Genomic DNA, 10,302 nt, shown 5'->3' with positions numbered 1-10,302 from the left:
GATGGATAGACAGAAAGATGGAAAGATGGAAAGATAGATACCAATGTCAGAAAATCCTGTGTTACAGCAGCAAAGTAGCAGGGACACTCAAAATATAAGAACCTTCCACCAAACTATGTTGAAAGTGGAAAGATAAATAATAGAATCAGATTCAAACAAACACTCAAATTAAAAAGGAGAAATATAGATGGATGGATAGATAGATAGATGCACTATATTGATAATAATCTCATTAATTCCTTTCTTACAGCAGCAATATAAATAAATAAAATACAAAAATATAACAAAATGTTCCTTCAAAGTATAGAAAAAGTAAAAACGGTAAGTCACAATGAATGTATATTTGCTAACACGAAGGAGACAAGTTATACAATAATAGGAATATCAAACAAATAACAATTAAAGTACAAATGAAATAAAATGGCACATTTTATTCCAGCTAACCACACTAATGAAATCATGATGAAACTAAAACATGAAAGCAGAGCAGAAAGAAATCTCTAAAGCCACTTTAAAGATATATGTTCCATATATATGGATATATATATATGAATATATATGTTCCACCCTCAAACCAAAACACTTCTTCTGATTATACTAAATCTAATTTCTTCTGTCGCTCCATGGACACATTAGAGCGCTCAGTTTTTTTGTGATAACAGCTTGTACCAGTGAACTGTTTGATGTGACATGACGCCACATTCAAGTGTCCTGGGTTGAGTTATTCCCTGTTTTTAATCATATTCAGCGTTTTGTGTGAAACCCTGTTGAGCTTTTTTAACAGACCTCCTTCCTGAGATATCTTGGTAGTAGACGGTGTAATATTCCTTTAACAGCGGCTCAGGACTGTATCCCAGTTTACTGTAGATATAACGGAGGGATTCTCTCGTTCTGGATTAGCTGCCTGTTCCACCTGCTCAGCACTTAGCATGAAGAAAAGCTGCTTGCCCCCGCCCGCCCCCAACTCTACACCCCCGTCAACACTCACACTCAATCCTGGGATCATGTGACCTGGCCTCTAGGTCTGTCATTGGCTCTATAGTGCACAGAGCATTGAGCATTTGGTTCCTGCACATTATCAATTTATTAGCAACATATATATATTTCAATGACATTTGACACCACAAATGACTCAAATCAACATCTGTGTATGTGACGCCCACTTCAGAAGAACTCTAACCCCTCCCCTCTTCTGTCTTTCTCTCTCTGTCCACTCAGAGGCAGCATGTCTCTGTTCAAAGCTCGCGACTGGTGGTCGGCAGCTCTTGGCGAGGGCGAGGAGTTCGACCAGGGATGCCTGTGTGTCGGAGATGTGGACAACAGCGGCAGCGGACATGGTCAGTGTGTAGGGAGGAGGTGACACATGAACCAGCACAAAGCATACACAGTGCAGGTCCTCATCTAAAGTGTGTCACGTCCAATTTACTCTAGAGCTGCTGTGACCTGGACAATCTCCTGCTGAGTTCCTCATGTGTGAAAGGCACATATCGGAAAATGTCTGGACCCAATTGTTTGGACATTTTCTGGAGTTCATGTCTGAAAACGACTAGAAATAAATACACGAGTCAACTTTTATGGAATCTGAGTCTCTGTTATTCCTTCATATTTGTCGTACTTGACATATGTCTTCAATTAAATTTATTCATGGTCTTAAAAAGTCTTTATCTTGTTGAAGCCCTGTTACAGGAAATAAAATAAAACCAGACATTGTTCTCTGTGTCAAGATTTCATGTGATAACCACACCTTCTTTTATGTTACTTCATTCAGCCTTCAGTATTTATTTTAACTTTAAATTAGTTAAATATGTGTTGATTAAAAAAAGAATAATAGTGTTTGTGCTCATTGAGATCTTGGTCTTTGAGCGGTGTAATAACCTCTGTGATTATAACTTTGCAGATAAAGTTGTGGTGGGCAGCTACATGGGAATGCTGCGGATCTTCTTCCCACATGTCAGTAAGTCCAGTGAGGCGGGTGTGGCTGACGCACAGCTTCTGGAGGTCCAGCTTCAAAACGCCATCATCCAGGTGGAAGTGGGCAAGTTCGTCTCGTAAGTAGATCTGGAAGAAGCCTGGGCCGGGCACAACACAGGGTTAGACAGGTCGTGTGTACTTCACCCATGCAGTGGATTGTGGGTCATTTTCTGAACATATGAGGTATTTCATCCGACACCATCACTAACAGTTTATGATCTAAGGTTTAGATGTCGAACTAAACATCAGGACATTTTATTCTGGTCCAAATATCCATATTCAGTCAAGCTCTAACGTCGACACTAATGGAACTATCGGTTCTATTATTAGGTTCTGTGTTCTCGGTGGCGCTCCTAATAAATCAAGTCATCTCAGATCTTTGCTCTAACACCAGGATCACTGATAGAGTTGCTAATCTCTCCGCCCCCATTGGCTGCCTTCCTGCGTGCGGGGCCTCACCTGTGTCAGTGATTTGTCGGCCCAATTAGCATTAGCCTAATGTCTTTTACCAGGAAGCAAACTTGAATGGTTCGTTGTATCAAGAAGGCCAGAGGTCACTGTTGGAGAGGAGGAATTAAACCTGCAAGCTTTAGATTACAGAGCAGCTTCACTGGCCACCCTGACGACCATATCTCTGTTTCTGTTTAACATGTGTGCTGCTGCCCGGGAATTAATCACAGGTCTCTCTGCAGCTCTATGTCATGACCTTCTGTGAGTTCTAAGCATTCATATCATAACTTATAATAGAGCCTTACTTCAAGCTGCCAGGCAGAAACACCCATTCATAACTCATCACACCGCTTTTTCATTCATAGAAAAACCATCCCTGCTGCAACTTACCACCACATTAACATGTCTTTTTTCTTCTGCCGTCGCATGCGAGTCCAAAACCACCACGTCAGGAGTTTCTCTCCCGCCTCGTGATTTATCATGATCTATCAGCCACCCGGCGGTCCAAACATAGTTCTGCTCGTAATATCAGGCTAACCACTGAGTTGCTAGCATAGCTGTCAGAACCCAAGGGCCCTGTGCTGCGTTGTTGTTGCACTGCATAATTGGATCTTAAGAGCTGACCCCTCCAAATCGAGGTCAAGTGAAATGTGCGACTTCCTCCAGTGAAAACAACTTGTTTTGCAGCACAGATGATTCAGTGACCCCCTCACAGCCAAAACGCTTTCAAAGTGGGGAAGAAGAGGGGAGGAAAGGAATGATGTGGGGGACACTGACAGGCTCGTAGGATAGATTATTTAGTGGAGAATTTGATTCATCTTACATTATAATTAGCTTGGCACGAGAGGGAACACACTGAACCCTGTGCCCTGAACGTTTTAACCTCAGTGCACCTTAAAGGAGACGTATCGTGCTCATATTCAGGTCGATCATTTTGTTTAGTGTTTCTGTCAAATGTTAACGTGCTCTAATGTTCAGAAAACACTCCACTCTCCTCAGACTGCTCATCACTGCAGCTCCTCTTTTCAGCCTCTGTCTGAAACTCCTGATAAAGCCCACATATATCATAATAAATATCAAATCCAACTTTACGAAGTGAAAAACGAAGAAACCAAACTGCAAAACTTCAAATCTGTAAAAAAGGTAAATAGTGATTCTGAAGCTGTCGCCACTTCTCAATGTCTAACAAGCACAGCTATTCTTCTTCTCTCATACACAGCTGAATGGGTAATTGAACCTCTAACCCTGGTGGTGGCGCTGTCTTACTTTAGCCATTGATCCGAACACCGTGCCTCTCATTGCTCCCCACAGCGACGGCACAGGAACCTCCCGGAAAGTGAGCTTTCTGGGAAAAGCTCTGGTGGTTTGCCTCGAAGGCTTCCCATATCATCACGCTGGGAGCAGGACCCAACTAAATCAGTCTGTTCGGAAGACGTCGTGTTTGGTTACCAGCGGTTTTTCAGCACAGCATTTTTCAGAGGGTGGTGGACAGTTTGGAATCCGGCCTGGATGTAGAAGCACGTTGTAAATAATGTCAGGGCAGACCGAGGTGGGCAGATGGTGAAAGGTTTTGTTTCAGCGCAGACTTGACTTGTGTTTTTTTTCAAGCAAGAAAGAAAACATCCAGACATCCAGTTTTCTCGTCCTTTGTTGTTGTTGTTCTCTCAACAAACATTACAACAGCGGTTGTAGGATTGCAAGACGGCATCTGCTCTGAGTCCAGGGAAGTGGACATGTGCCGTCTCTGTGGGTTTGTGGTGGAGTAAATAAGTGAAAATCTAGGATCAGCGTCACTGAGACCATCATTTACACCTCAGCCATAACCAACGTCAAATCAATCCAGCAGCTGTTACAGCACCAGTTAAAATATGACCGAGCTGAAAACACGAGTCCACGAACAAGTCATAAACTTGGGATTTATCTGATGAGTAGTTGGTTATGTTTCTGTCGTTTTCGCCCGTGTTGTTTGTTTGATTGATTGTTTTCCAGCAAGATTACAAAAAAACAACCGAACTGATTTTAAATTAAACTTGGTGGAAGTCTGGTCAAGTTTGGTGCAGATTTTACGTGCTCTACTGAGTGCCACGCTAAATAGAAGCTTATTCATCATGAAGGGCAAGACATGGGGTTGGGAGGAACGTATTTGGACTCATGTTTCTTTTAACACATCGTAGTAAAGAGTCTTTTTTCATGGGCAGTATCTCTACTCTTCACTGACGCACACTTCTATTGTTGGTGGTGATAATTCTTCCTGTAATCTGATCAGGTGTTCGGAGCTGCTTCACCTGGCTGTTCTCCACCCCAGGAAACTGTCCGTCTACTCTGTGTCAGGTACAACACACACACACACACACGAGAAGATAAATCATATAACCCCCCACAGCGTTATATGATTTGTTTTAATCATTCATGCAACTTTGCGTGTGTGTGATCAGGCACCGCAGGGAACGTGGAGCACGGTGACCAGTACCAGTTGAAGCTGGTCTATGAGCACAACCTGAAGAGAACGGCCTGCAACATGACTTACGGCACCTTCGGAGGAGTTACGGGTACGTGGAGCGTCTTGTTACCTGATCACTTCACCACATTTGTTGTCCACGTTTCAGGAGCGTTTGAAATACGATGGCCTGGTCGCACTGCTGTGACGAAATCTGTCATGGACGTGTTATAGAATTTAGAACCAGGGTTAAAGTGAGAGTCAGCAGTGGCCTCAGTTCAGTTGTGATGTTTGAAATTTTGGGGTGAAGGGATGCCTGCTGTCAGAGAGTGTCCTCACAAGCATAGAGGTACAAATGTGTATGAGTGAACATCTGTGCACACGTCTTGGCAGAGGTGGTAACTGGCTGCACTGCACAAAAACATAAAACTATAAATGTCTGTAGAAGGAGCAGAGGATGGAAAGGGAGAGCGAGAGGTCATATAGCTGCTCTCTCTCTCTCTCTCTCTCTCTCTCTCTCTCTCTCTCTCTGTCTCTGTCAGTTGGGTTTTCGGAAAAAACCAAGCAGGGGAAAGCCCTTGAGTCGTCAGCATCCAAGAAAAACACACACTGACAGACACACACACACTGACAGACACACACACACTGACAGACACACACACACTGACAGACACACACAGGGAACCCCCTTTAACGCAGAGAAAATGGCATTTCCAAATAAAGGGTGTATTGTCAATGTGTGTGTGTGTGTGTGTGCGTGTGTTTTTGCGTGTATAGACCCTGTGGTCTGGCATCATGGACCCTCCATTCACTCATGTTTAAAGAGTGTGTGTGCGTTTGTGCGTGTGTGTGTGCGTGTGTGTGATAGATAGAACAGTGTGGACTCAGTAAAACCAATAGCCTCTGAATGCACATGCACAGTGTGTGTGTGTGTCCATGAACCTGTAAGTTTGTGTGTTTCCACGTGGTATTCCCTGCTAATACCGTACTGTTCAGTGGAGAGACACACACACACACACACACACACACACACACACACACATGAATGCAAATGTAAGTGACACACACGTGACCTTGCACGCTGACACATTCATCCCCATATTTGAACACCCACACTGCACTCAAGTATCCTCCTCACTCCCTGTTGCACCTCCTTTCCTTGCCCCCACCTTCTGCTCTCAGTTTGTCTTATATACTTATGTCTAATCTCCATATATTCTATTTTCATTCATCTCCTCTCCTCCTCTCCTCTCCTCTCCTCTCCTCTCCTCCTGCTCCCTCCTCCTATCACCACTAGATGGTAGTGCCGGCCCTTGAATTGTATTCACGACGTGAAGGCTTCAGTGTGGAAAGTCCCATTTATCCATCAGGGTCCTCTCATCACCAGGAGGTTCAGGGTTCAGATACAGTCCAGCCTCTCTGTGAGTCCGGTCAGGGTTCAGTGTCTTGCTCCAGGGCACGTCAGCAGGATGAACTGCCTTGTAAACTGCACATAATAATATCTCAAAGTCACATTTTATTTTCTCAAGACCTGGATTAAAATGCAGCATTAAATTTGACTGAGGTAAATCACTGGTACAAAGAGAAAATTAAAAACAGCTACAACTAGAAAAACTGTAAAAACTGTCAAAAGACTAAATTATTCCAAAATATAAAGAAACACCGTTGTTGATGCAGAGGTTGTTAGAGTCATCTGGCCTGTTTTAAAGATATAATATGCATTAAACAATTCTTCATTAAAACAAATTTTTATATACGTTGTTGACTTGTTTCCATTAAAAGACCCCGAGTGGCCGAGTTTACTACGTTGTTTAATGAGCACGTTTAAGGTCAGATTAGTTGTTTGGGATCAACTGAGTGTGTCTCCGTCTGGGAGGCTGTTTCACACACTTCGCTGATCTCGTGGTTCATTGTAATGATTTGCAGACACACAATATGCTAAAGCATTTATTTACAGAAATATATTCATCCACAAAGAAACACATGCGCGCACACTGGAGGGTTATTTTTCTCTTGGTTTACCGCGTACAGTGACGGTCACAGCTCTGCGGCCAGACCAACTGAATGTCCGAATATGTCTTTGTGTGTGTGTGTGTGTGTGTTTGTTCAGCAGACAGTGTGTGACCGCACTCTGCTCTCCAATGTTCAACGTGTATCTGGATTTGGAAAGCCTTGAGTGTGTGTATGGGAATGTTTTTGCAAGTTGTGTCTGCTCGTACACGTGAATGTGTGTGTGTGTGTGTGTGTGGTTCTATAATAGCAGCCATTTAGCAGTGCTGTAGGCGCTGTAATAGCAGCTCTGTACTAATACTGCTCTAATAGCTGGGCTGCCTTCGGTTTGGGTCACATTCAGGCCACACACACACACACACACACACACACACACACACACACACACACACACACACACACACATGGACTGGTCTTTTCTTTGGTCAGATGTAGATATACTTACACTCATGTACAAAACAGATTGGCACTCACTCGTTCACATGTACCTCCAGCCTCACACACACACACTCCCTCACCCACACACTAACCCAGGCGAGGCCCTTCCCACTGCGGCGTGCGGCCAGCCTCTGTGCTTTGTTGGCCGCTCATGTGTGCTTGTTCAACATGTCTTATTAATGACGCTAATACAGGCCTGTTTCCTCCGCTGTGTCTGAGCGTCGGTGCTCTCATACTGGGCTCTTTGACACATTATACCTGGGCGTGGGTGTGTGGAATTACACGTGCACAGTTGCTATTATGGCACAGCCTGGCTTTAATTTTCGGTGTGCAGCACTTCTCTTGTTACTGATGATACAGCGCCTTGTCAGGCCGTCTGAGTGCGTGTTGTTTTGACCCGCGTTCAGGTCTTTTAAGGTGGGAAACGACCACCAGACACCTGACAAATCCACAAAATTGTTTATCTGGGAGGAGGGTCCACTCCTGAGGTATCCTGCTGTTTTTGCAGTCCTTCCCTTTCTGAAGGAGAGCAACTGGTGAAGCTTGAATTTGGCTTTAATGCCCCTGTGCTCAGTTTTGATTTGCTGTTCATGGTTCACGGCCATATCATGATCATCTCCTCTAGAGATTTCTGTAGATGATTTGTTGTAGTTACAGGGAAAATGGTGACGAGACTGATAATTACAATAATTCAGTTGGTTGCAAAATGTATTCTTTATACATGTTGAATTGCAAACTTACAAATAAACAGTCTTTGTAACGACTGAAGGGAAACACTTTTCCACACTTAAGCACGTAATTAGAGTTATTAGAGCAACAACTTATTTTAATCCGTATTCTATCTATAAAATTACTCGACTCTTTCCAGCAAAGTTATTACGAAACCCAAGAATCAACTTATGCCATGAAAACCCCACAACGCTCACCTTCTCCATGACAACACAGGATAATTCTACCCGAACTTCTGTATGTGTATGTTTTTGCAATGGCTTCATAGCCAACGGTAACATTGATACCTCTTTACTGAGCAGTCGAGCAGAAACATTGTGATTTCAACATAAAACCGTATTTTACTCACCAAGTGCTCGACTAGCTGGCCTCAGCCCAGCTGGCCTGTAATGTCACTTTCCGATCACGAGTCACATTAGCGTCCGCGCTGAAGGAGGCACGTGGTCATCACCTCCACCTTCTCCTTTGGGTGGCAGGAGAAACTCACATACGGCACCTTTAACCAAACACTCACTGAGGACCAATTACTGTTTATGGCCACGTAAATCAGCTGAAAGTAATTTACTGAAGGCTGTAACAAACACAAGTGGCAGCAGAAACTCACAACTGACGACAATTCGTTCCAGTTAAAGAAACGCATCATCGTTTACCTGGTGCAGTTGAACAGAAACACACACTGAGCATGAGAGTAAATCCATCCCTGTGAGGACACACACACATTCAGATGATGCAACAGCTGCTGTTGACTCATTATCAAACATTGTGTTACACACACACACCTGCACTCACGTCTGTGGTGTGAGGGACGTTGTCCTTGAGTGTGTTAATGGCCACCCTGAACTCCGCTCATCACTCAAACACACACACTTGTTTACACAGGATAGGTGTGGAGGAGAGTGCGGCTTTTTCTTTCTAAATCCTCGGTGATAGATGTTGAGTGTGTGTGTGTGTGTGTGTGTGTGTTGCGCTGTAGGTGGCTGTCTCCCTGACCTCTAGTTGATGGCAGTGTGACTTTTAATAGCACATTGAGACCTAATTATAGTTCTCTGGTCGCACAGCCCCACTGCTTTATGGCCTTGTGTGTGTTTCCGTGCGTTAGGGCTTAGTATGCCCTAAATCAGGCCTTTCCTAACAAACACACACATGGCTGCACACTTATACCCAGAGCCAGGTGTGTGTGTGTGTCTCTGTGTCTCTGTGTGTGTGTGTGTGTGTGTGTGTGTATGTGTGCATGGAGGTGTTAATGGAGATATCAGATTCAGCCAGAGGGAGAAACACACCTCGGAGCACAACACGACTTCATGACTGAAATGAAACAGAAGCCATGAATGTCATTCAGGATCGCTGGTACCTGTATTTTAAAAACCGACACAAAAAAAAACAGTTTAAAAGTGCAGAGTCACGGTTCTCATGAAGAAAAAAGTGTGTAACACAAACATCTCACTGCTTTCTTGGCCTGCAGTTGTTCTGCTCATACACATCTGAACCGTGTGTCCAAATTAAATTTCTTTTGCTGCCTGAAAAAACAAACTTTATGGACTTCAGCTGGATTTATTTAATTTTTCTTGTATACACTCTCTCAGAAAGAAAGCTGAGGAATGTAGGTAAAGCAAAGTTTAAATAAAACCTCAGTGCTGTGTGCTTTAAGGTTATTTGCTCTGCCATCTGACCTGTTTGTACAGTACCTGACTGGAATCATGGGGCTGAGAGCCTGTTGTCATAGAGAGGATGAGACATGAAGCATCGTACAAATGACGATAACGGAGCAGCAGCAAGCGAATTCTGGTCGGACAACCTCCGATTATTGTAAGATTATCTAAAGGTTAAAGATCTCCTTTGTCCTCCTGTCAGGTCACCACTCCCTGTGTATCCAGTCGATGGACGGGATGCTGATGTTCTTCGAGCAGGACAGTTACTCCTTCGGCAGATTCCTCCCTGGGTTCCTGCTGCCTGGTCCGCTGATCTACAACAGCAGAACTGACAGCTTCCTGACCGTGTCCTCCGCACGCCAGCTGGAAAGCTACAAGTAAGTTTGAATGCACCCGTTAGTACGTATGTCCCATTCTTGTGAACACGATACCTCAAGAACACTTTTCTTCACATTTGGTAGAAACCTTCATTTGGACTCAAGGATAACCTGATTAGAATGTTGAAATGTCATGTCGCCTTGTGAGTGCTTTATGTAAAGAACGCCTCGAGAGAATCCTTTCAAGTTTCACTTAGACTCGTGGATGAAGTGATTAGATCTGGGTTTGTCAAAGGTCAAA

General features: G+C 43.9%; 1 protein-coding gene across 2 annotated transcripts in view; it reads left to right on the top strand.

Annotated features, from left to right (window-relative positions):
* The window catches only part of bbs9 (Bardet-Biedl syndrome 9), a 122,262-nt gene that overhangs the window by 691 nt on the left and 111,269 nt on the right, over positions 1-10,302 (top strand). For both annotated transcript variants that reach the window (XM_069537819.1, XM_069537817.1), the window contains exons 2-6: positions 1,219-1,337; positions 1,898-2,048; positions 4,688-4,752; positions 4,857-4,970; positions 9,887-10,061. In XM_069537819.1, coding sequence (XP_069393920.1) covers positions 1,226-1,337; positions 1,898-2,048; positions 4,688-4,752; positions 4,857-4,970; positions 9,887-10,061 — 617 coding nt within the window. In that variant the 5' untranslated portion in view covers positions 1,219-1,225. The remainder of the gene's footprint in view (positions 1-1,218; positions 1,338-1,897; positions 2,049-4,687; positions 4,753-4,856; positions 4,971-9,886; positions 10,062-10,302) is intronic.

Source organism: Paralichthys olivaceus, chromosome 13, assembly GCF_024713975.1.
Source record: "Paralichthys olivaceus isolate ysfri-2021 chromosome 13, ASM2471397v2, whole genome shotgun sequence".
Classification (NCBI taxonomy): domain Eukaryota; kingdom Metazoa; phylum Chordata; class Actinopteri; order Pleuronectiformes; family Paralichthyidae; genus Paralichthys; species Paralichthys olivaceus.
The sequence above is the reverse complement of the archived record's forward strand: the minus strand, read 5'-3'. Positions and strand labels throughout refer to the sequence as shown.